This window comes from Mastigoproctus giganteus, chromosome 13 (genome assembly GCF_048544385.1).
Source record: "Mastigoproctus giganteus isolate SK-2022 chromosome 13, ASM4854438v1, whole genome shotgun sequence".
Lineage (NCBI taxonomy): Eukaryota > Metazoa > Arthropoda > Arachnida > Uropygi > Thelyphonidae > Mastigoproctus > Mastigoproctus giganteus.
This window is the reverse complement of record NC_143587.1, coordinates 46765510-46792956: the sequence shown is the minus strand read 5'-3', so window position 1 is coordinate 46792956 and position 27447 is coordinate 46765510. Positions and strand designations below refer to the sequence as shown.

Genomic DNA, 27447 nt, shown 5'->3' with positions numbered 1-27447 from the left:
TTTGAACTCCTGCAACAGGCTTGTTTATTTTTTCCTTTAAAATAAAAATAGATGTTGGCAGGGGCATAACATGATCCTCATTTTTCACATATCCTCAAAGGAAAAGTCAAATGAGTGAAAAATCACATGTACAAGTTGTAAGTTTTTAATTTCAACTAAAACAGAGTGAACTTTTTGAGGAATTACATAATGCCATGATTTTTCTGAGGGAATCAGTATAAATAACAGATTTTAAAGAGCAGTCAGAACAAAGATTTTCTAAAGCTAGTTTAATTGCATATAATTCAGCCGAGAATATACTGAATTCAGATGGAAGGAATATTGAAATAGTGGTATTCAGAAACACTACAGCTACTCCAACGTTTGAATTAGATTTAGAACCATCTGTATAAATTGGGGAAAAAATCAATATATCTGAGTGTGAACTGCATGAAGTTGTTTGATATTTGATGTTTGCAAAATATTTTTTCCCCTATTGGCAGAGATAAGTGTCAGAGATCGGTATAGGAGGAGGAGGAGGAGATACCCATAGTGGTTGAGTACAAGAAGGCAAATACCAGCTGGTTTTACTAAGCTAGGTTTATAGGATTTCTAATGGGGATTGAATAGGTATGGCTGAATGGAATGCAAGGCACAATTTTATCTTGTGTACTTCAGTAACTGTTTTCCCAAGTAAAGTTAGTGGAAGGCTCATGAGCACCACTCATTCTGGAAAAATTGCAGATGGGATTGTTTGTTATTTGGTTTTTAGGAGCATTAGCAACTAAGGCCATATTGCTCCAGGATATGCGGTGGTCATTCCCTGAATGACCTTTCCGCATCCTCCGTATTTGGTGGTGACAGGCTCGAACCCCGGTCTAATCAAGAAGCGTATGCTACGCACTGCTGCTCCTTCCCACCTGGCTACGGAGGCACCCTGCAGATGGGAGCTCCATAATCAAGACAGACTCTGATTAATGCATGTATAACCGATCTGCACCCCATGTTTGGGCAGATAAAGCTCTGAGTATATTTAGATTTTTCAGACAGGAAGTATGTACATTTTTAATATGATCTAAGAAATTTAATTTTTTATTAAAAATTTAATCCTAAAAATCTGATGTTATTAGTGACTGGGATGGAGGTATTAGAGATTTGATGTTCAGGATCCAGATGAAGCTTGCGCTGTCTACAAAAAATTGATAGCTACTGTTTTCTGCTGTGAGAGTTGATAGCCGTTGAGGCTGGCCCATTGCTATATTTTATTAAGTGATATCTGAAGCTGTCATTCAATAGATCTGATGTTTTGGGAATGACAGGAGATGGAAAGGTCAGCTGCATAAATGTAAGTCTACTACATTTGGAAGTTGTTTAGTGATAGAATCTATTCTAAGAGCAAAAAGAGTGGCACTCAACACTGATCCTGGTGTTGAGTGCAACTCTTCCTGAATGAACATTGCAGAAAGGGCACATAGGTATCGAACTTGAAATGATTTAGTATGCAGAAAATTCTTCACAAATATAGAAAGGTTGCCCCATAGACCAAAAGAGTAAAGATCAATAATTATGCAATGTCACCAGGTGGTCAAAAGTCTTCTCTATAACTATGGAAACCATTATTAGATGTTCATGTTTAACCAAGGCATTACAAATGAGAAATTTAACCTTGACCATGAGATGCAAGCATGATCTGTTTTGTCGAAAGCCATGTTGACTATGACTCATTAGATTTTCTGACTCAACAGTCCAAACGAATCTATTATGGACACTGTTTTCAAGGATTTTGTTCATGTAGCTTAAAAGAGATCTTAGAAGAGATAAAAGCAACCCCCATAACTACTATAGCTATGGGGGTTGCTTGGATATTTTCCAGGCCAAAACAGTAGAATAATGCCAAGTGGCTGGGTATACATTTTCTAAAAATATACAGTTGAAAAATACCAGAAAGAGGCGTAAAGCTTTGACATCAAGATGTTGTAGCATGATATAATAAATCCCATCTGGCCCAGTGGCACCATTGTGGGATGTTCTGAAGACCTTCAAAAATGCAGAATATTGCAGAGGTTTGTTATGTGGAAGAAGGAGGGCAGTTCGAAAGTTAATAGAATGCTGTTCTGTAGTGTTTTTAATTCATTGGAATAAGCTGATGCTGCTCCTGCTGAGATTTCAGCAAGTGTTATCCAAAGCATTAGCTATATCTAAGGGATTAGAAAAATCTTGCCCATTCCAGGAGAGGATTGGAGAAGGCATGATGGGAAACTTACCAGAAAGATGTCCAATTTTTTTTTTTTCCATATTATTTTGGGACCGGTGTTTCTGTTAATGCGCGATGCAAAACAGGTCCAGGATTCTTTCTTGGCTTGCCTTCATATGAAACGTGCTTTTGCCTTAATTTCTTAAAACTAATGAGACTGGCTATGGTTGGACATTGCTGAAATAGATTCCAGGCTTTGGAATATGCCAGATGGTTGCCCTTGTAATTTGGATACTGTGGACTTCATGCCTTATATTCTGTTTGTGTATGAGTTTTACACCTGCAGTTTGCACATATTGTGTCTCCATGGCATGCTGTCTGGGAATGGCCAAATTTCTGGCATTTAAAAACATCTTAGGAGGTTCAGGATATATGGCTGAATGCGACAATTTAAATATCCTGCCTTGACTGAAGCTGGTAGGTCTGGAGAACTGAAAGTTAAAATTATAATCCAGGTAGGGATTAAACTGCCATTTTTTCGGATCATGATCCTTTTTGCCTGAGTGAATTTTTGATCTTTAAGTTTCTGCACTATTTCATCTTCAGCTGCAGTAAATCCCATTCAGTGATCACTCCCTTTGAAAAGTTGAGGGTGGTATGTGGTGTGATTTGAGCTGGGATTCCACTCAAGGAGGTCAGACATAATAATAGTCCAGAGTGTTGAGGATCGGTGGTCTCTATTAATAAATCTCCAGATTGGAGGCATTTCACCATTTTTGGTGAACCTGTGGCATGTTTGAGGCATCTCTGAATGATGAAGGGGGAGAGCTTGCCCATAGATTGTGTTGATGGAGAATGTATTATTAGGAATGCTGGTGATTCCTGTCTGCCAATGTCTTTTTTCATTCTCTTCAAGAAAAAGAGAGAGAAGTCATGGTCAGTATCGTGATTTTCACTTGGTTGAGAGCTGTTTGGCTCTAAACGTGGAAAGTCATTTGTTTCCATCTCTGCCCCTTTTAACCCCGTGAGTTGTCTTATCCCCCAGGTTACTGGCCCTGCCACGTGGAGGCAGGAACGATGCCACCAGTAACCAAGCAGTTGTTGAAGTAAGTAGAGGGTTAGCAATGAATATATAGAATAAAAAAAGAAAGGTGGATTTCCGATCTAGGTTCTTACTTTTGACCTTTAAAGTACACAACCACTTCAAGTAAGCAAAAGAACAGATCATTCTAGAAAATAAACAAAACTATATCACTTTGGGAGAGCAAGATATATTCGCAGGAAGAAAATCGCTTGGCACTCTGGGCCTTGCTGAGGTTTTGGGCCTCTAGAAAACTTTCAATGAGTCAACTCCATCTTTCTAATTTAGGAGAACCCCCATAAGGGGTGGTGGCCCATTAAAATTGCCTAATATACACAGAGAGGTGGAGGTATCTGTATAATGAGAGCTTCAAGATATTTTAAAGAGTAAGTATGATTTGGGTGTAAGTAGACTGAGACAAGTGTTATGGCAATATGGAGAGTTATATGAACAGTAGCAGCTTCTAATTCAGTCTGAAGCAGGATATGTTCAGTTGAGATCTTTGAATTTATGAGGATTGCCACACCACCATGGGTAGCATCAGCTGTATTATGATCTCTTCGATAAAGGCAACAGTTCTTTATCGAAGGAGAAATTTGTAAGGTTAAGTAAGTTGCCTGAAGACAAAGAGCAACTGAAGAATACTGGTTAATTAGATCTTTGATATCATCTGTGTTGCAATGAAAGCCTCTGCAATTCCATTGTAAAATGTTGTGCATCATTTAGGTTTTGCTGAGGATGATTCATCTGAATGTTTTTTGTAAGAGGAGAATTTTTTCCGGTCTTTTTTTGGGAAGATGGGGCATCCAGTGTCATTTTCATAAAGTTCTAGTATGGGTTCCTCATAATCTGAGTGTACATCAACTTTCATGCTGTTGGTGGATGATTCGGTTTTCTTGTTGAGGCATGACTGCGTGCCTCATGTCATGGTATGCTACTTTATATTCTATTTTATATTTTTGTATTTTCTTCCCTTTTTCCATATTTCACATGATTTAGAGAAGGCTGGATGACTTTCTTTACAGTTGGGACAAATGGGAGTTGAGGCTGAACAATCTGCTTGTGTATGTTCCTTGGAACCACAAATAGGATATAGGGCATCACCTCTACATACCTGCTGGGAGTGTCCATATTTCTGGCATTTAAAATAACAAATGGGATTAGGGATATAAGGCCACATTCTGCAGTTTAAATAGCCAGCTTTTACTGAGGATGGCAAATTCTGGGGTGCTGAAAGTTAAGATTATGGATCAAGTCAGAACAAGATTTCCATCTTTCTTAGTCATTATACGTTTGCCATTGATTACTTTTTGATTGCTCAGTTCTTGAAATAATTCCTCTTCAGACAATGTAATTAGGTCCCTTTGGATGAATTTAATGTATTTTGGGGAGTGAATGACACTGGCAGCTCACCAAAAGTTGTTTTGAGCAGCCACTCAATGCTTTGAGGTGGCTGTTTCAATCAGTAGGTCTCTGGATTATAATTGTTTAAGAATTTTTGGTGTTCCAGGAATGGATTAAAAATGATGATAACTTGCCCACAGGCTGGGTGGAGACAGAGAGAGAGAGAGAGAAAATATCACCAGAAAGTTTGGCATTTCATTGCACTGTGCTTCTCTTTGAAGTCTTTTTGGATGATTAGCATCATTGATATCAGACATTTCCAGTCTTGAGCTTGAAGGCTCTAATAGTGGAAAATTATTCAAATCCATGCTTCCTACTTTTAGCCCTGGGAAAGGGACTTTCTTCTCCCAGGTTACCGACCCCACCACATGGAAGCAGGAGTGGTGCCAACCAGTGACCAATGATCAGAAGAGAAGAGCAGTAATATTGCTAGTGGAGGTGGCAGTAATGTTGCAAGTGGAATTAGCAGTAATGTTGCTAGTGGTGAAGCAGTGACATTGCTCAGCGAGGGAAGCCGTACCGTTTGCGAGTGGTGAAGGATTTATGGAAGCACTAGTACTTGCCCTAGGAAAACACTAGAAAGATCATTTGGCACTCTGAGCCAGCCTGTACTACCTGCATCACAGGTTCATTGTCTCAGTGTTTATTGCTAGTATGGTATGAAATGAATTATGACTTGTCCGACCAGCAGACTTTTGCACTTATCAATTTTAACATTTCTGGCACCAATGCAAGCTAAACTTATTTGTGATGTGGGAATATCTACTTTTATGTCTGCTATTATACTCAAACTAGTAGAGTGTACATCACACTGTCCACCAAGAAATGGGTCTAAAACTGCCATGCACAAATTCTGAGACAAGCATTTCCACTGTCACTGGCATATATTATACACTAGCCATTTTATTAGGTGCATCCTTTAGCCCTCAAAACAACTTCAAGCTGTCAGAGTATGAACTCCTGAGGTGTTGAAAACATTTCACAGGGATGCTTGTCCATGCAGCTATCACAATCCACAGTTACCACAGAATAGATGGCAGATCCCTGCCTCAAACAGCCCATTCCATCTAATCCCACAGATGCTTAATCAATATATGGTTATATAACCATAGATTTTTCTTGAATGCCACAGCATGAAGAGATGCACCTGTTTGGCAACATTATTCAAGTAAGCTTTGGCATTCAGATGCTGACCCACTGTTATAAGGAGGCCAAATGTGTATCATGATAAACACTCCCCAAACGACATTTACACCACCAGCCAGTAGTGCATTTCCAACTCCAGCCTGGCACACTAGGCCCACTGATTCATGTTGCTGCTGCCATACCCTGGTCCCACCAGCATAGAACTAAATACAGGTTCAGATCAGGTTTCCTCTTTTACTCTTCAAAAGTCCAGCATCAGTGTGTGTGCCTGCACCCTGTATACCTATAGTGCTTATTTTAGCTGACAAGAATAGTACCCGGTGTGGCTGTCTGTTGCTATGACAGGATCACTGTACATTGTAATTTCTAATACACCCCTGTGCACACCACTGTGCACACCACTGCTGTACTGTGCTATTTACTTAACATGTAAAACACGTGTTTGGAACTCCCTAAAAATAAATATTTTGTGCATTTCTACATCAGAAAATTTATTGCTTTGTATTTTATTTTATTTTTTTTTTTTTTTTATGGAAAAGACTCAATGGGAATATTTAACTGGACATAATTACTTGCTTAAGCCTCAAACTTTGTGAATATTCCAATGATTTCAGCTTCCAGCAAAAATGAAAGCCTCTTCATTATGTGGGGAGTTCCCTCAATAACATAATACCTCAGTGATTAAGTGGAAAAGGCACTTGAGGTCTGCAGTCCTAACACTATATAATTTCTTTTTCTGTGGGGCTATATAAAGGATGCAAAGTATATACCACTACTGCCAAAAGTTCCCAAATGCAGGATCATTGAGGCAGAGGTGAATACCACAGATTCACTGGAAGAGTTCTGGGAAGAAATTAAAAATTAATTATTGAGTTGATATCTGCCATGTGACTGTGAGGACTCATGATGAGGCATACACAGACATAAAATTCTCTGTTCAATGTGTGTATGTTTCAATGGTAATAAATTCCAATTCTCATTTCTATGAAGAAATAATTTAGTGTAAAATCATGACTAAATATCAGTAACTTTCATAAGTATTCATACTGATTAAGTAATGTAACAAGTGTACAAGAACATGGCTGACACATTTTTGAAACTTTTAAATTACCCTGTATAAAAAACTGATACACAAAGATATCACAACTACAAAACAAATGCAATGACATTAAGGCCATAGTTGGCAACATGCCATAAATTCATAACCATAACAAGTCATAATATAATTTTCAGTTAAAACTGAAGTGTAACTAAGTACATTCAATCAATTTTAATTGCATCAAATTTTAACTGCTGTGAAAAGTAATTTAGTGTGAAATTATGTATCAGTAAATTTCATAAGTATACATACTGATTGGGTGGTGTAATAAGTGGACAGGGACATGGCTGACAGTCATTTGCTGTAGCACTTCGTGCATCACCATAAAATCCACGCTTGCATTTTTCACACTGATGACCTTCTGTATTATGTTGACAGTTCTAAAGATAATTAAAAAGATTTATAACTACAGTTTAAGAATTTTGAATTTAGAATAACAAATTAATATAACTAATACAACTTTTTTTTTAAATTTTTTTTTTTTTTTTCATTTTCGAGAAACTAAGTTAATAATACATAATATTTCGGTTAATGGATGGCATTTAAGTACTAAGGAAGTTTTCATGTTAATTCTTACCAAACACTCTCCGGAACCAGGGTCACAAACACTGGAATGTCCATGACAATTGCATGGTATCCTTGATGGTACACATTCTCCAATGCCACTTCCTGTTCTTCGTCTAGCATAGCCTTCTGCACACTCCTTAAAATACAATATTATTAGTAAGTAAAATTGCCAACTGTGTTCATTTTACTTTAATAAGGCACATTTTGGTCTTGTAGTGTGCATGTGCGTGTGTGTGTGTGAGAATTTTTTGGCTAACTGCCTCAAGGTTTGTGACTACACTAATAAATATCAAACAGCCAATGCTTCTGATATTAGCACAAAAATTACCTCCTACTCCACTTCATTTAATGCATTAATTAAAATGGAGTAAAGAAAGGACCTGTTAAACTGAAGCCGTCCCCACCCCAAAGATGCACCTTCACACTGGGACTCCCCCGAAGTTTCCATAGTAGGCCATTTGCACAAAGTCAGGAGCAGTAATGAGGGGCTTCCAAGTCAGTGTCTTCATGGTGACTGTAAATTAAAACTTAGAAAAGAAAAGAGAAGAGAAAAATTTACTGACTAAGGAGTGTTGGGAATGGCCCCGAATAAACGTCATTATCTGATTTTCTGGTTGAAAGTGAAGCATTTCAGATTCCAAATCTCTGAAAATTCCGTTCGCAATATAGTTGTTGTTGTTATTATTATTATTTGGTTTTTAGGAGCATTAGCAACTAAGGCCATATTGCTCCAGGGATATGCGGTGGTCATTCCCTGACCTTTCCGCATCTTCCATATTTGGTGGTCACGGGCTCGAATGCAATCTAGTATTTACTACCTTTATATGGCACATTTTTGCCTAAACTAAACAATAAATAAAGATTCAAAACATCTTAAATGTATATCTGACTGAACAATCATTACAATTTTGGCTTTATTAATTTGTGGTTTGCGATTCGTGTTGTGTCAATGCACTGATAGTTTTGTGCATGCAAATGATATATTAAGGAAGTGTCAGTCCCTCCTATATAGAGGAGAACCTTCAAGAGGGATGGATTTCAGTTTAAGTTTTTCTTTCTTCTTCCACTTCGCTTTAATTAATGCATTAAACCAGCTGAGATGGAGGTGAGTTCTTCCTAACATTATATGCTATTAATAATGCAACTGTTTACCTACCTCACAAGAATTCCCGGTATATCCTTGGGGACAAGAACACTTTTCTACAAATACTGCTTGAGGTGCTGAAGAATCAGCTAAAGAAGCTGAATCCATTTGGAAACTAAGGATACTATAAGCAAAGAAAAAATACTTTCATTTATAGTTCAGATACTTTAACTGAATTATTTCATATTTTCAAAAGTACGGTAAACTATCGAGTGGTTAAGAAAAATTTTCCCAGATAAACAACAAAATAAAAAAAAATAAAAAAAAATAAAAAACTTTTAAAATATAAAAAATGATTATTTAATTAAATACATATTCATATTTACAAAAGTATGCTCTAGAATGAGAAGATTTTACATGACATTTATTACATACATATTTTTTGAAAAAGTTGAAAAAAAAAAAAAAAAAAAAATACTTTAAGCATGTCTTTAAAGTCATAAGAGACCTTTGAAGGGAAGGGGAAGCCATTTGGAGGGACACTAAGGCTTTCCCCTCTGGGTCCATTTCATGGATGATGTGTTCATGATTTGAACATGGATGGGAAGAATTACTTAAATATTAATCACTACTTAATCTTCAGCATTAGTAGAGGCATATGATGCAAGAAAGCAAGCTTATATAGCATCAGCCAAAAAAAAAAAAAACCCTTCCCATTTCACCCATCCATTTACTCAAAAAAGGTTGTCTAGTTCTGCCTTGAACTTATTTCAGTTCTTGACCTCCACTACAACAGATAGAAGTTTGTTCCAACTATCAAACACCTGCTGGCTAAACACGAATTTCCACGCATCGATTCTAGAATTGTCTTTCATCAATTTGAATTTAAGTCACCTCAGGTGAATAATCTGAGCAAGAGGAAGAATCTCAATAGCACTGAGCTCAGTCAAACCATTCAAGGTCTTATAAACCTCAACTAGATCACCTCACAAGTGCCAAGTTTCCAGAAATGCAATTTGCAGAACTTAAACCTCGCTTGGTAACACCAACCCTTTGTTCCACTCACCAATCTTGTTGCCCTTCTCCATACTCATTCCAGGAACTCTACATCCTTCCTAAAATGAGGCCTACAGACCAATATACAGCACTCAAGGTGTGGCCTGACAATTGCTTTATACAAGGGGATAATCACCTCCCTATTCCTGCTAGCAAAATTTCTGTATATTATTAACAAGACACCATGAGTTTCCTTGCAGCAAGTCTGCACTGCTCAAAAAACTTTGTATCTGACTGCACAAATACCTTCAGGTCCTTTTTATTCTCCACTACCCTGAATGTAATACTATCCAGTTGATACATTACTCTGGGGTTACTGCTACCCACGTGCAGTACTTGACATTTCTCAATGTCAAACTTCAATTGCCACCTGTCAGCCCATCTTCTCAACTTTTCCAGATCCAGTTGCAGTAGTGTACTATCATTACTGTCATTAACAAACCCTGCCAACCTTTGTATCATCTTAAAAATTAGACATTAACCATTAACCCTGATATACCTTCATCAATATCACTGATAAATACCAAAAACAACAATGGGCCCAACACCGAATCCTGGGGGACGCCACTAATAACATTAGTGCAGGAAGAGCAGTGTCCATTGATAACCACTGTCTTCTCCCACTCAACAATTCTTTTATTAATTTTAACAACTTGCCCTTAATGTCATACTGCTCCAATTTGTACAATAGTCCTCCATGTGCCACAGTATCAAAAGCTATCCAAAATCCAAGAATATGATATAAAAATTATTTTTTGCATCCAGATTCTTTGTGACCACATCACAGTATCCAATCAAATTTCTCAGACAAGAATTCCCCTTAACAAACCCATGTTGTGTTTGACATATAACTGCAGTCTTGTCTAGATGATCCTGCATCACTTCCTTAACCAGTGACTCCATTATTTTCCCAGGAACAGAAATTAGACTAACAGGTTGTAATTACTCATGTCACTCTTTGATCCCCCTGTGTGAATTGAGGACACATTTCCACATCTCCAGTCCATGGGGACCTCCCCAGAATCCAAGGAAGTTTTCATAATTATCGTTAAGGGCTTCCATACTTCCTTTAATATAACTGGATAGATCTCATCCACCCCAGGTGTCTTTCTTATGTTCAATTTCAACAATTCCTCTACCAATTTACTCTCAGTTAATACAAAATCATTTAGCTCCCTGCCAGAGTTTAATAAGTTTCTGGCCTCCACTTCCCTACAGACCTCCTCATGTGTGAATGTAGATAAAATATACTCAGTTTGTCAGCTACCTCAGCAGGTTCATCAACAATTGAACCATCTATGTCAAGTGAACCAATCTGATTCATCTTATTGCTGAAAAGCACATTCCATACTCCCCCCCCACATTTATCCCCTTACTTTTGTTTAAAGCAAACTGCTAAATTTCTTTAACATTTAAAAAAACTTCCATTATTTATATTTTTAAAAGTCTCCTTTAATGGTCTCAAACTTAATGGTTGCTTCATCAGACCATTAAGTTTAAGCTTGAAGCCAATAATAGCTTGCTTTTATTGGTTGGCCTAGTTACTAAAGTGAAAGACATGCTAGATTTGAAGATTTGTGGGAAGCTGACAATTTCTGGGTGTTACTGTGTCGATTGCTGTGTGCAATCCTGCCCTGACACTATAGGAGGACGTATAAATGATGATAGCCTTGTCAATTAACTTGGCCCTGGAGAGAATGTGCAGACCTCAAGTGGTAGAATTTTCCTCAGCATGACCTGTGCTTGTTAAAAGGAGAGAATGCTTCTACAAGGATGGAATACACTTAAATAGAAAGAGTGCAAGAATATTTGCTGATGCTATCGGGGCAATGTTAGATGGGTCAGAAAACTGCTAGCTTGGTGGGATTCACAGCCTAATAGATTAACAGTAGCTGCAGGCACAGGTGGAAATGATTCTTGTACTGCTACTGTTGGAATGAGCATCAGCCCAGAAAGAAAATTGTTGGGGATTTCAGGAACTGCTGGGCATCATGAAACAAGTAAATACATGGGCTGTGTTAGAGTAACTAAGAGTAAGGACAGGTGCATGTATATTTGCATGTACACCAATGCTAGGAGTATAGTAAATAAGAGTGAAGAATTTCAAGTGCTGGTTAAGACATCCAAGGCAGCTAGTGTTGGGATATTAGTGGTGTAACTCAGATATAAGGGATGCAGATTTGGAATTTGGGGAATGGAATGTGTACAGAAAGGATAGACAGGATAGGATAGGAAAGGAGGAGGAGGTGTATGCTGTTAGTTAAGAAACACACAAAATCTAGGAAGTGCATCCAGTTGACACAGATGGACAGTGCAATGTTAAGTCAGTTTTGTGTGACATAAGCTCAGGGAAAGTGAAAATGAGGGTAGGAGTTTGTTATAGACCTAATGATGAGTACAATGAACAATTATACAGAGAAATAGAGAACTAGAGCAGCAAAGCAACGGGCACAAAGTGGTAGGATTGCTGTGACTCGGGGGAGAACTGAGGGGGTCAATTCTCCAATGCATCACAGCCTAAAAAAATGTGCAACTTGTGAAATTTTTGTCGCACTCTCTAGAAGAGAAGATGATATTGTGTGTGCGCGATGTAAGGAGCATAAAGAAATCAGGCGACAACTCAGTGTTGTTGTGGGGGCCTATATGAGAGCTTGAGGACAGGGGGCTGCCCTCGAAGGATAGATTCTTCGAGGGCATCCACATTATACACCTCTACAACATCATCAACACCAGAGCTTGCACTTGGTCATCGCGCGACACACTGCAACCCCCAAGGCAGAATGCGCTGGTCAGACAGGAACTAGTAGTTGTTGGTGACTACTGTCAGGGAAACGGGGAACATGCTTTGTAAAAAGGATAGGTGGAACAGAACCAGGGTATGTCTGCCACGGGCAAAGGCTGATGACGTTGTAGAGCAGATATCATCTTTTAAGGGCACAAAAGGTGATAGTTGTACACGTTAGCACTAATGATATTAAGAGTAGGAGACCGGCAGAATTACTTAACAAGTAAAGGTCGCTGTTGAACAAAAGCTGTGAATTAGGGCTGAATTTGAAAGTATCTGCAATTCTGCCCAGACACGATAGGAGGGAGTATATGATGAGAGCCTTGTCGATCAATTCGGCCCTAGAAAGATTGTGCAAGGCTCAAGGGGTAGAATTTGTTTCAGCCTGGTCTCTACTTGTTAACAGGAGAGACTGCTTCTACAGGGATGGGATACACTTAAATAGAAAGGGTGCAAGAATATTTGCTGATGCTATCAAGGCAGTGTTAGGTGGGTCAGAAAACTGCTAGCTTGGGGGAATACAAGGACTAATAGTTTAACAGTATCCGCAGGCAGAAGTGAAGGTGATTTGCACAACTTCTATTAGAATAAGTAGCGACCTGGAGCGAGTGGTGTTGGGGGTTTCAGGAACAGATGGCGGTCATCGTAAAATAGGTGTGTATATGGGATGTGTCAGGGTAACTAGGAATTGGAATAGGTGCATGTATACCAATGCTAGAAGTATAGTAAATAAATTTGATGAATTTGAAGTGTTGGTCAAGACATCAAAGGTGGATATTGTTGGGATAGCAGAGACAAGGTGTCACCCAGATATAAGGAATGCAGAACTGGAATTTGGGGAGTACAATGTGTACAGAAAGGATAGGAAGGGAGGAGGTGTCATGCTGTTAATTAAAAAAAACATAAAATCAAAAGAAGTGCATCCAGTAGATATAGATGAACAGTGCACTGTTGAGTCAGTTTTGTGTGACCTAAGCACTGCGAAAGCAAAAATAAGAGTAGGAGTGTGTTTTAGGCCTAATGACTCGAATGAGTACAATGAACAATTGTACAGAGAAATAGAGTGGGCTAGTAAATCATAAGGTCTTATAATGGGGGATTTTAACTTCCCAGATATTGACTGGAACTTGTGGGTTGAGCACTCACACACTAGTCAGACTTTTGTGGATTTATTGGACGATTGTTTTCTGCAGCAGCATGTTCGAGAGGCAACCAGAGGGAGTAATACACTTGATCTGGTTATCAGCAGTGATCATTCATGTATTAAGAATTTGCAAATAAAGGAACCACTAGGTGGCAGTGATCACAGTGTACAGATGTTGGATTTACTTAAAGATTTAATTACCATCAGGGGTAAAGGAAACTGTTTTTGCTTCCGTAAAGATGAGTACAGTGGTATCAGACAGTTTTTAAATTCTGTACAGTGGGATCAACTGACGATGTTACCAACAGTAAATTCTAAGTAGGAAGCATTCAAAGAATTAATCGTGGATACTACTAAATGTTTCATACCTATTAAGAAATATTGTTCAAAGTTTAGGCCTAAATGGTTATCAAATAACTAATGAGACTCGTAACAGAGAAGAAAAATGCATGGGATGCATATAAATTATCAAGCGACTCAGAAGCCTATGGCAGATATAAGCTAGTCTGCAATCAGGTCACAAAGGAGGTTAGGCAGTCGAAGGCACATTACGAGAAATCCTTGGCAAAAGATGCTAAGAAAAACAGCAAGGATTTCTTTACTTATATAAACTCTAAAAGGAAGGGGATAAATCTGATTGGTCCACTTGACATCAATGGTTCAACTGTTGATGATCCTGCTCAGATAGCAAACAAACTGAATGAGTATTTTGCATCTGCATTCACACATGAGGAATTATTAAGGTTTGAAAATGGCAGAAGGTTATCAAATTGTAGCAGGGTACTTAGTGATTTTGTAATAACTGAGAGCAAAATGGAGGAGAAATTGTTGAAGTTAAACAAGAAAAGCACATGGGGTGGATTGGGATCTATCCAGTTATATTAAAGGAGGCGGCAAAGCAACTAAGCAAACCCTTAGCCATAATTATGAGAGCGTCCTTGGACTCAGTGGAGGTTCCCACGGACTGGAGATGTGCAAATGTATCCACAATTCACAAAAGGGGATCGAAGGGTGACACAAGTAATTACAGACCAGTTAGTTTAACTTCTGTTCCGGGTAAAATAATGGAGTCGCTGGTAAAAAATGCATTGCAGGATCATCTAGACAAGAATGCAGCAATAATTCAGACACAACATGGGCTTGTTAAGGGAAAGTCTTGTCTGACAAATTTGATTGGTTATTATGATATAGTTAGAAAGGAACTGAATGCAAAAAATAATTTTGATGTCATATATTTGGATTTCAGGAAAGCTTTTGACACTATTGCGCATGGAAGACTATAGTACAAATTGGAGCAGAATGGTATTAAGGTTAAGTTGCTACAATGGATAAAAGGAGGGGGTTAAGTGGGAGAAGACAGAGGGTGGTAATCAATGGGTGCTGCTCTTCGTGGACTAATGTTATTAGTGAAGTCCCACAGGTTTCGGTGTTGGGTCCACTGTTGTTTTGTATATTTATCAATGATATTGATGAAATTATATCAGGCTTAGTGTCGAAGTTTGCAGATGATACAAAGCAGGGTTGTTAATGACAGCAATGGCAGTGTGCTACTGCAACAGGATCTAGATAATTTGAGCAGATGGGCTAAGAAGTAGCAAATGAAGTTTAACCTTGACAAATGCAAAGTACTGCATATGGGTAGAAGTCTGTGGTACTACACTTACAACTCTGTGGTAATACACTGACAGTGGTAGAGAATGAAAAGGACCTGGGGGTGGTTGTGCAGGCAGATATGAAGTTCTTGAGCAATGCAGACGGGCTGCAAGAGTAGCTCATGGTGTATTGTCAATGATATATAGAAATTTTTCTAGCAGGGATAAGGAGGTGATTATTCCCTTGTATAAGGTAATGGTCAGACCACACCTAGAGTACTGTATACAGGCCTGGAGGCCTCATTTCAAGAAGGATGTAGAGCTGCTGGAACAAGCACAGAGAAGGGCAACAAGAGTAGTGAATGGAACAAAGGGATGCTCTTACGAATAAAGGCTTAAGTTTTGCAAATTACAGTGTCTGGAGACTAGGCACCAGTGAGGTGATATGATAGAGGTGTATAAAGCCTTGAATGGTTTGAGCATGCTCAATGCCGATGGGATTTTCCCTCTTGCTCAGAATCATCACCTGAGAGGGCATAAATTCAAATTGAGGAAAGACAGATGTGCGGAACTTTGCCTTTAGCTAGCGGGTGGTTGGTTGAACAGACTTCCATCCCTTGTCGTGGAAGTTGATAGCCTAAATAAGTTTAAGGCTCAGCTGGACAGGTATTTCGAACGAACAGAGGGGTGAAGTGGAAGTGGTTATTTTATTTTATTTTTTTTTTTTAGTTATTTATTTATTTATTTATTTTATTTTTTTTTTTTAGTTATTTATTTATTTATTTATTTTATTTTTTTTTTTTTGGCTGGTGCTGCATAAGCTTGCTTTCTTGCATTAAAATGCCTCTACTAACGCTAAAAGTCAACCCGAGAGAAAAGTACCAACTGTGTGGTACTACACTTAAGGTGGTAGAAAATGAAAAACACTTGGAGCAATTGTGCAGTCAGATATGAAGTTTTCTGAGCAATGCAGACAGTCTTCCAGGGCAGGTCACGGGGTTTTGTCAATGATATATAGGAATTTTGCTAGCAGGGAAAAGGTGATCATCCCTCTGTATAAGGCAATGGCCAGGCTACACCTTGAGTACTGTGTACAGATCTGCAGGCCTCATTTTAGGAAAGATGTCGTTTTGCTTGAGTGTGCACAGAGAAGGGCAACAAGATTGGTGAGGGGAATGAAGGGATCCTCTTACCAAGAGAGGCTTAAGTTCTGCAAATTGCAGTGGCTGGAGATTAGGCATCTGCACGATGATCTGATTGAGGTGTATAAGGCCTTTAATGGGTTGAGCATTCTGAATTCTGATGGGATCCTTCCACTTGTTCAGATTACGAACCTAAGGGGCATAAATTCAAATTAAGAAAAGACAGATGTAGAATAGATGTGCGGAAATTTGGCTTTAGCCAGCAGGTGGTTAATTGCTGGAACAAACTTCCATCTGTCGTTGTGGAAGTTGATAGGTTGAATAAATTTAAGGAGGATCTGGCCAGGCATTTGGAGGGAATGGTGTGATTTTTTTTTTTTTTTTTTTTTTGGCTGATGCTTCATAAGCTCATACACTTGCTTTCTTGCATCACATGACACTACTACTATTTCAACTTTCTAGATATAGACTGGAACTTGTGGTTGGTCACTTGCACATTAGCAAGGCTTTTGTGGATTTATTGGATGATTGTTTCTACAGCAGCATGTCAGAGAGACAACAAGAGGGAGTAACATTCTTTATCTGAATATCAACAGTGATTATTCATACATTAAGAATTTACAGATAAAGGAACCACTAAGTGGCAATGATCACAGTGTACTGATGTGGGATTTAATTAAAGATGTAACTACCATCAAGGCTAAAGGGAAGGGCTTTTGCTTTCGTAAAGGTGACTACAGGGGTCTCAGACGGTTTAAATTCTGTGCAGTGGGATCAACTACTGATGTTACCAATGTTTAATTTGAAATGGAAAGCCTTCAGGGGCTTAATTTTGGAGGATACTAGGATTTTCATTCCAACTAAGAAATAATGTTCAAGGTTCAGGCCTAAATAGATATCATATGAATTAATGAGGCTTGTGGCAGAGAAGAAATATGTATGGGATGTATTTAAAGTATCAGGTGTCACAAAGCCTAGGGCAGATATAAACTAGTCTGTAATCAATTCACAAAGGATGTTAGGCAGGCAAAGAAAAACAGCACACAGTTCTTTACTTACTTAAACTCTAGAAGGAAAGGGATGGATCAGATTGGACCAATTAACATAGATGGTTTGACTGTTGAGGATCATGCTCAGGTAGCTGATAAATTGAATGAGTATTTTGAATCTACATTCACACATGAGGAGTTATTCAATGAGGGGAATGCGAGAAGTTTATCTAACAGGCAGCTAAGTGATATTGTAATAACTGAGAGAAAAGTGGAGGAGAAATTGTTGAAGTTAAACATAAGAAAGGCACATGGGGTAGATGGCATCTATCCACTTATATTAAAGGAGGTGGAAAAGGAAGTAAGCAATCCCTTGGCCATAATTTTTTTTTTCTTTTTTTTGTTAATTCGATAACTGTAGACTTAAAACACCATTTATAATTGACTTAATATGATAGCATAGTGTAATTTATTATGGTACTCACCTTTTTTTATAATCTGCAATTGATGTTTGAATAGGGTGGATGATAATTTTAATTAGGAGTATGTAAGTTGGGGTTTAAAAACAGAAGTTAAAATATGCACAAGGAAGTAGTAGTGCATGTCTTCATCCTTGGTTGTCAATATTAAAGTTCAGTTTCAACCATTTATTTTCAACTTTAATATTGACAACCAACGACGAAGAAGAAGTGCACTTCTACTTCCTTGCGCATATTTTTACTTCTGTTTTTAAACCCCAACTTACTTACTCCTAATTAAAATTATCATCCACCCTATTCAAACATCAATTGCAGATTATAAAAAAAAGGTGAGAACCATAATAAATTAAGCTACGCTGTCATATTAAGTTTTTTTTTTTGTTAGTTGTTGGCGCATTGGCTTCTGTGGCCATTATGCACCTCCCAAGGTTTTTGCACTCCTCTGATACAAGCCTGAGGTGGGATTCGAACCCGTGACCTTTGGGTTGCCTGCCAGGCAACCCAAAGTATGTCAGTTTTATTTATTTATTTTTTTATTTATTTCTGTCAGTTTCAGAGTCCAAATTTTCAATTCATTTGTAACAATGGTAGATTTGTTTATGCAACAAATCTGTCATTATACAAAGATTGCACAAAGACCATTAATCTATAGAGCAAAATGCCTGATCTATGAAAAGACAATCTTCTTTCAATGGCACTTGCTTTTTTTTTTGGTTAATTCAGGTTAAGTTATGAATTTAAGTCTAGACATTTTGCTGCATGAAACAAAAGAATATAGTGAGTGCCTTCTTATGTATGAGGAGTGATCAAGTTGCTCTATCATGGCAAATGATGCAAGAAAGCAAACTTATAAAGCATCAGCCAAAAACACTCTCACATCACCTGTCCATCCTCGCCAATAATTTGTTTAGTTCTTCCTTGAATTTATTCAAACTACCCACTTCCAAAACAACAGATGGAAATTTGCTCCAAGAACCAAACACCCGCTGGCTGAAGGCAAATTCCACACATCTATTGTGCAACCATCCTTCCACAATTTGAATTTATCCCCCCCATGAATGTAGTCTGATGAAGAGGAAGAAATCCATCCAAATGCTTAAACACCTCAATAAGATTACCTATTCTTCAGATGCTGCAATTTACAGATCAGTAGCCTTCCTTGGGAGGAGCATCCTTTTGTCCCCTTCACCAATCTCACTCAATAAGCCTAACCATTTCCTTTTACAATGGAATAATCATCTCCTTATCCCTGCTGTCAAAATTCCTCTGTATCATGACAAAAACCACATGGGCTGTCCTGGCAGCCTGTCTGTGCTGCTCTGAAAACTTGTCTGATTGCACAATTACCCCCAGGTCTTTTTCTTTCTCTCCTACCTTGAGTGTATTATCACACAGTTGATACATTAATATGGGATTACTGCTACCCATAAGCAGTATCTTGCAATTGTCAATGTTAAACTTCAACCCCCATTTCTCAGCCCATCTGCCTAAATTTTCTAGGTCTCGTTGCAGTAGCTTACCTTAATTACTGTCATTAACCACTCGGCCTACCTTTGTATCAACTGCAAACTTAGATATTAAGCCAGGTATATCAAATTCATCAATAAAAATAGAAAACAACAATTGATCATTTTTAAACTTAAAAATGTCAGACATGTCTCAGTCATCTAAAATATAGATGAGTGTAAATGGTTCAGCCAGATTTGTAAGAGGTAAAACATAGACATGCATCTCTAAACATGGGATGTTTAATAAAAACATGACAAACAGTTAAAATAGTTTCACAGTTTTCATACACAGGTAGGTCATCCACCCTCAGAAAAAATGAGTAGGTCAGATGATTCTCACCTATGTGGAACTGGGCAAGAACAACTTCCACTCTTCAGACCCAGTGTAGACCAGTCTGCCATTGCTTGATTATAGGCTTAATCTGATGTAGTTTATTTGTGCACTATGTGCCAAGAATCTTTCCATTGGGAATATAATTGTGTGCATTATTTGCCTATAATTTGTATAGGGAACTGACAGGCAATTTTTCAGGGGAGTGGTGATTTTCTTTTTTTTGATTTGGTAGAGGTATCAGCTAATTCACATCCCCTGATCCCAATATGGCTTGGGATTCAACAGAAGCAGATGTCATATTCTGACTCAATGAGAGAAAAAAAAATGATCTGCTGAATCTGGGACAGTTCTGGATGAGGATTATACCTCACCAATAATAAAGCCGATAACACACTTGAAAAATCTATATACATCATATAACTTTGGTAATCACCACTATCTTTAATGTGATGGAGCTATTTCTACAATATATAATGTACAATATTGTACAATACATATGCCAACTCTACAATATATATGCTGGTTTCTTATGGTTTCTTAATGACCTTCTTCCATTGACTGGAAATCCTATCCATAGTTTTGCCGATGATAGCACATTGCATTCCACTTTCCATTTTGAGAAACCTTATCCTGCTCAATCAGCTTCAACTTCTCGAACATCTGCTACTCGAACATCTGCTACCAATTCCTTAAATGCTGATCATCAGGTAATTCTCCAGTGGGACAAAAACAACTTAGTTGATTTCAACCCTTCTAAAACTCAGTCTTGTCTTATATCTCGCAAAAAGGATTCTTCTACTCCTATGCTTATCTTTAGTGACACTCCGATTTCTAGGCAAAATGATATATCTCTTTTGGGGATTACCCTGACTTCTAATCTGCCTTGGTACAAGCACATTACAAATATTGCTTCCTCTGCATCTAAAAAACTTGGTTTTCTCTTTCGCTCTCGGCGTTATTTTTCTTCCAAACAGCTGCTCACTCTGTATAAATCGCAAATCTGCCGTGCCATGGAATATTGTTCCCACATCTGGGGTGGTGCCCTGAAAACCTCTCAGGCTTCTGGATTCCATTCAGAAGAGGGCAGTTAGGTTAATTAATGATTCATCTCTAACAGAGTCTCTCCACTCGCTTTCTCATAGATGTACTGTTTCTGCTGCATGCCTCTCCTACAGATACTTCCATGGGCACTGTTCTTCTGAATTGGCTTCTATAATTCTCGCTCTCTTTCAAAACAGTCCGAACATGTGCCGCCACCAGCCAACATCCATTTACTGTCCAACTTCAAACCCACAGAACAAATTTTTCATATTCCTCATTTATTCATTCAACTGCGGTTTTCTGGAACAACCTTCCTTCATACATATTTCCTGAAAATTACAATCTACAGAAGTTCAAGTCCAATGTCAACAAATATCTTCTTTCGTCTTCTCAACCTTCAACCCAAGCACGGTACTAAGTAGTATAGGTTCTAATACCTCTCGTGTTTGGGGTTCACATAAAAAAAAAAAAAAAAAAAAGGAAGTGATTATCCCCTTGTATAAGGCAATGACCTCGTGTACTGTTTTCAGTTCTGGAGGCCTCATCTTAGAAAGAATGAGGAGCTGCTGGAATGAGTACAGAGAAGGGCCACATGATTATTAATGGATGGAACAACGAGTTGCTCTTATGAAGAAAGGCTTAAGTTTTGCAAATTAGTGTCTGGAGGCTAAGCCACTGTGAGGTGACCTGATTGAGGTGTAAAAGGCTTTGAATGGTTTGAGCAAGCTCAAAGCTGATGCGATTATTCCTCTTGCCTGGATTAGTCACCTGAGGGAACAAAAATTCAAACCGAGTAAAGACAGTTGTAGAGTAGATATGCAGAAATTTGCGTTTAGCCAGCAGGTGGTTAATTTCTGGAACCAACTTCCATCTGTCGTAGAAGTAGACAGCTTAAATAAATTCAAGGCAGAACTAGACAAACATTTGAAGCAAATGGATGGGTAAAATGGGAACATTTTTTTCTTTTTTTTATTTGGCTGATGCTGAGGAAGCTTTCTTTCTTGCATCATATGCCTTTACTAATGCTAACAGACTGCCACAGCGATGCTGATAAGAGATTTGCCCCTTTTGGTGATGTTATTTCATTTAAAAACAAAATTAAAAACTTTTATTCAGGGCCAGCTTAATACATGATCAAGCGGTTCTCTGAACAAGGTGCCAAAATTTAGGGGGCGCAAAAAGCCCTAAACATTCACTGATTTGCTGTAAATTTCAAGTCTGAGTGGATGCACCAAAAAATGTTGCACAAGATGCTGATAGACCTGGGACCACTTCTGCTTCTATTGCACTGAGAGAATCTGTTTGTGGTATAGATATAAACAGCAGTGGTGTAGGTCTTCAAATCCAAGTGTGTCACTGTCTCAGGAGAGAACAGCATCCCCCTAGAAAGCAAAGACAGAATTAGAATGCAATGATTATCAAAAGATAAAGAAAATTATAGTGGCCAAAATAGAACATTATCTGTATTTAATATGTGAAGTATTTTATTCAGGCAATGTGGAAAAGACACTTAAATAACCAATGCTTTGTACTCTTACTAATTGTTTTATTAACATACCGTATTTCCCCATGTATAAGATGCACCTTTTTTCGAAAAATTTGGGGTCTAAAAACTGGGTGCGGTCTTATACAGTGGTTGTAGATTTTTTTTTTACTTGCATTTTCTGCTTTTTCGTGCTTGTCTTTGCACTCATTGTTTCGCACTTGTTACCGGTGGTATATTAGGTTACGTTTTGCCACGTTCTGCCCAGAAATGATTTTCGTGATCCAGTTTGAAAAAGTGAATGGAAATCGTGCTGCTGAACGTAAGTTTGGTCCTCCTCCAACTGAGAAAACAATCTGAGACTGGCTACGGGAAGAAGAAACCCTACTGAAAACGCCATGGCAGAAGGCCATTAGAGGCAAGTCAGTAAAATGGCCTAATTTAGAGAGTGAATTGAAGATATGGATTGAGGAGCAAAGGGCAATTGGAATTCCTGTGTCAACAAAGATGGTTGAACATGAGGCAAGAAGAATTGCTGATGAAAAAGAAGTTACTGATTTCAAAGGAGGACACAATTGGTGCTTCAGGTTCATGAAACGGAATGGACTAAGCATGCGTACACACACCAGACTTGCCCAAAAGATGCCTGAAAGCTATGAGCAGAAGGTCTTTGAATTTCATCGTTTTGTCATTCAATGTCGGAAGGCACATCAGTTTGAATTGGGACAGATTGCAAATATGGATGAAGTCCACCTTCAATTTGATGTTCCAAGTAACAGAACTGTTGATAAGAAGGGGGTGAAAACTGTAACTGTGAAGACAAGTGGACATGAAAAGAGCCATTATACAGTTGTTCTAGCTTGTTGTGTCGATGGAACCAAGATGCCTCCTAAGCTGATTTTCAAATGCAAAACAATGCCAAAAGAAGACATTCCTCAAGGAGTGATTGTCCACATTCATGACAAGGGTTGGATGGATCAGGATGGGATGAAGATCTGGTTTAAGAAAGTTTGGAGCAGGAGACCAGGTGGGCTCTTATGCAAACCTGCCCTATTGGTGCTTGATCAGTTCAGGGCACACAACAAAAAACAAAGAAGATTGCTGCAGAGCAAAAAACAGAACTTGCTGTTATACCTGGAGGTTTGACATCCCAGCTCCAACCACTTGATGTCAGCATTAACAAACCCTTCAAAGCTGCCATGAGAGATGCATGGAACCAATGGATGAAGTCTTCTGGGGACAATTTGACACCAGCAGAAAGAGTGAAGAAACCAACTATAGGAGAAGTTTGTAACTGGATGAAAAGATCCTGGGATAATATCAAGATTGAGATCGTTGTCAAGTCATTTAAGTGTGGCATTTCAAATGCCATAGATGGAACTGAGGACGAGGCAATATATGAAGACAGTGATTTGTCATCAGACACAGATGAGGACAAGCTAATGGATGGGAGTTTTGACAGTGATGAGGAGTTATATGAATTTTATGATGAATAAAACTTGAGTTCAATAACTTTATGTAATACATTTTTTTTTCAAATTTCGGGCCCCAAAATTAAGGTGTGTCTTATACATGGGAGTGTCTTATACATGGGGAAATATGGTATATAAGACATTAGTCCTACCTGGAATCTATTAGTTCTTCATCATAACTAGCTCTCACATAAATGGCTTCTATATTTTGCAGCACCATCATTATGTCTTCTCTGGTTGTTATATCTACTACTGGAACATCCCCTCGTCCTTGGGCCTCATTTTTGTGCCATTCACCCTAAACCATTAGTTATAATAAAAATCCATAATAATTACATGCAATCATATATAAGCAAACTGATCTGAATGAATATTGTACATAATAAATCTAAATACTGATCTAAATAATGTTGTTGTACATAATAAACATATACAGCACAGCTCTTAAGAGTGGCACTGTGTATGTTTATTATGCACAGCATAAATTAAGACAAGTTCAATGTACTTCCTTCTTCATAAATTTCTGATACACTGCTTTCGTTCTGTCATTCAGCTGCTTCGATCTTTCTTCAGTATATTCGATGTGAAGCTCTAATGCTAACCTTCTGCACTTTTTTTTTATGTACTTTTTGCAGTATTTTTAGTTGTGTAGTTGGGCACCAAAAACAGCTTGATAATACTAAATTGCAGAACGAGGCTGCATACACTCAATGCACTATTGCACCAGCATATGCAACAACCCTTCTGCTGCCAACTGTTATGATCCTAATTAACATTAACCTGGAACCATAATTAATATTAACATGAAAATAACATAAGCAAAGTTAAGTATATTTATAAACTGAGTATTATAGTTAATTCTCAGCAAAATAGTATTAAGCAAGGATTTCCAATATTAACATTTTTGAGTTACCCTTTACATATACTACAATACATGGATATCTGTTCAGAATTTCCTCCCTTCCAACACTATTCATTTTTGAGTTATAAAAGGAAATTATAAAGATTTATAAATGAAAATTAAGATCTCTCCTGCTCAAAACAATTAGATTTGAATATTGATCTCATTCTAAATCAAAGTTACATCATTCCTACACCATTATTTCTCACAATTAAAATCCTACTATTCCACTGCACTACCAGTTACATGCTAGATATTCAAGCCAAAGTGCCAATACAATAGCGGTATGAATAGCAAGTTGTAACTTACAAAATCACTAGCTAACAAACGTGACTAAGACTATTTAATCTGTTTGTTAAACACAATGTAATATGTTAATCAATGAAAAATATGGTAAAAATTTCAAAAAAAAAAAAAAAACAAAAAAAAAAACATTTATTGTTCCCACAAGCTCAAATATTCTGCATCCTGGCACTTGATCTGCCAGGATGCAGAATTCTTCTCAACAGTTTATCTGCCATCCATTTAGGTCTAAGACTTGAACAGTCTTAGACTTGACTTAGACTAAGACTTGAAATCAATGACAGAGAGAAGTACACGGACAGGGCATGGTGGCGACGCTTCATACGTCGACCTGTGGAATGGCAGAAAGATGATAGATGATGATGACTTGAACAGTATTTCTTTGTTGGTATAAAAGCCTACTAGCTAATTGGATTACTTTACTGAATTTTTTTTTTTTTTTGGGTTACTTTCCTGGTAATATCATCAGTTGGTCCCACTACACAGAATTTAAGAACTGTGTAAGACCACTGTAGTAATCCTTACGAAATGAAAACCTCATGGGTTTTGTCAATGATATACAGAAAATTTGCTAGCAGAGAAAAAGAAGTGATAACTCTTTGTATAAGACCATGGTTATTGTTATTTTTGGCACAAGGGCTGCTCAGGCCATGTTGTGCCTATCAGTGACGTGGAAGTTACCCATGATGACTCTTATGGAAACAGTCAGAGACAATCATAAGTTTATCTGTTTAAGAAAGGAGAAAAATTCTGTGTAGTTGGCATTGTTACCTATCTGTGATATGACAAGCTTCAACGATTCTTTACGATTGCAAAGAAAACTGAATGAGATTTGCCAGGTATAGGAGTACAAGATAGATTCAACAAGAATGTGCTTCACTGTGAGCTGAGAGTTGCAGTGTGTACACTGTGGAGGATCATTGCCTGTGAGGAGAAATAGGTGAGTAATGTGACTGTGACCAATCCTTGCAATGGATGTTTGGCAGCATAGTCTGCACATTATCCGTTTCCAGATATCCCAGTGTGACCTGGAATCCAGCAAAGGCCAACCGGGCTAACCGGGTAGGTAAAGTGCCTGCCTGGCAACCCAAAGATCACAGGTTCAAATCCTGCCTCGGGCTTGGATCAGAGTACTGCAAAAACCTTGGGAGGTGCATTATGGCCACAGAAGCCGATGCATCAACAACCAAAAAAAAAAAAAAAAAAAATCCAGCAAAAGATGACTACTTGCTGGTGTTCCTGAGTATATATCAACCTACTTCTAATAGTTTTTATTAAAGGATTGGTTGGTGAAGAGGTGTTTTGTAAGGCTAAAAGTGTACTCTGTAAGTGAGTATATATTATTCATATTTTTGATGGACAGATGGAGAACATTTTCTAGGGCAAGCTTTATGGCAAATAACTCAGCTGTATAACTGCTGCATTTGGTAGGAAGTGATACAGAGATGGTGTTAAAAAGGGAAAATTGCTGCAGCACCTGCTCCATTATCAGACTTTGATCCATCAGTATATATATTTTTGTTATAAAGAGGATAATTCTTTGTGTGAGCAGTATGGAGTTGTTGTATGTTGATATTTGCAAGGGAACTTTTTCCCCATTTTAGGAAGTAATTGTCACAGGATGCCAGACAAGCTGTTCTTGCTACCTGGGAGTCTAAAACGCTGATGGAACTGATATTCGGGTGACACTCAAGACTTGCCCAAGACCATTTTAGTTCTTTAGTTTTTATAAGAATGTCCTTTACTTGAGTTTGCTGCCTAATCCATGTGTTTCTCTTCTTATCTAACAGTGAATCACTTATAAGTTTATCAAGTGGAAATCTGCTGTACACCAATGGAAACAGTGAAAGGAGTGAAGGTGGAGTTGGGTTTCTGGTCCATAAAGATTTTAAAAACAACATTTTGGAATTCAAAAGTACATCACCAAGGGTGTCAAGACTAATATTCAAGATTTCTAAGAGGTACAAGCTAAAGATTATAATGATTTATGCACCAACATCGAGCCATGATGATGAAGAGGTTGAAGAAATGTACACTGAAATTGAGTCTTCTAGATGAGCAGAAAACCCACTACACTATTATTATGGGGGACTTCAATGCTAAGGTTGGAAAAAGGCAAAACAGCACAGAAAGAGGAACTATAGGAAATTTTGGAATTGGTGAAAAAAATAAAAGAGGTGAAAGACTTGTGGAATGGGCAGGAGCGGGAGTGCAGTAGTACACGCTCTTTGAGTAGACCGGGGTTCAAGCCCCTGACTGCTGAATACGGTCGATCTGCCAACCCGCACTGGACCAGCGTGGCAGATTATGGTCCATTTCCCTCAGCATGAATTGTTGAGGAGGCTTCCACCCTGCAGTGGGTTGATAATGGCTGCACTTTACTTTTTTTACTTTGTCACAGGATGGTTTAGCATAGGACCATGGGGAACTGAACATAGTGTGCATAGTGTTAGGGTCAGGCACCACCTGTGATTTCTCACATCTGCACCATATGTACGCTGTGAAGAAATACAGTACTACTGTAAATGGCAGAAGTGTTGTCTGTTGTATATAACATATTGTGTTAGGTTCTGTTGGGTGTCCTGGCATTTGGCTGCAGGGCCCCTGGTGGGACCCCATGTTTCCCGATGGGGGGACTGAACAGTATGGATCTTGGAGGACTTT

At 38.2% G+C, this 27447-nt stretch overlaps 1 protein-coding gene across 11 annotated transcripts in view; it reads right to left on the bottom strand.

Annotated features, from left to right (window-relative positions):
- Window positions 1-27447, bottom strand: part of trol (terribly reduced optic lobes) — a 1731230-nt gene that overhangs the window by 825533 nt on the left and 878250 nt on the right. For all 11 annotated transcript variants that reach the window (XM_090387691.1, XM_090387694.1, XM_090387699.1 and 8 more), the window contains 4 exons: window positions 23732-23877; window positions 8627-8738; window positions 7481-7606; window positions 7156-7283 (listed from right to left, as the gene is read on the bottom strand). In XM_090387691.1, coding sequence (XP_090243817.1) covers window positions 7156-7283; window positions 7481-7606; window positions 8627-8738; window positions 23732-23877 — 512 coding nt within the window. The remainder of the gene's footprint in view (window positions 1-7155; window positions 7284-7480; window positions 7607-8626; window positions 8739-23731; window positions 23878-27447) is intronic.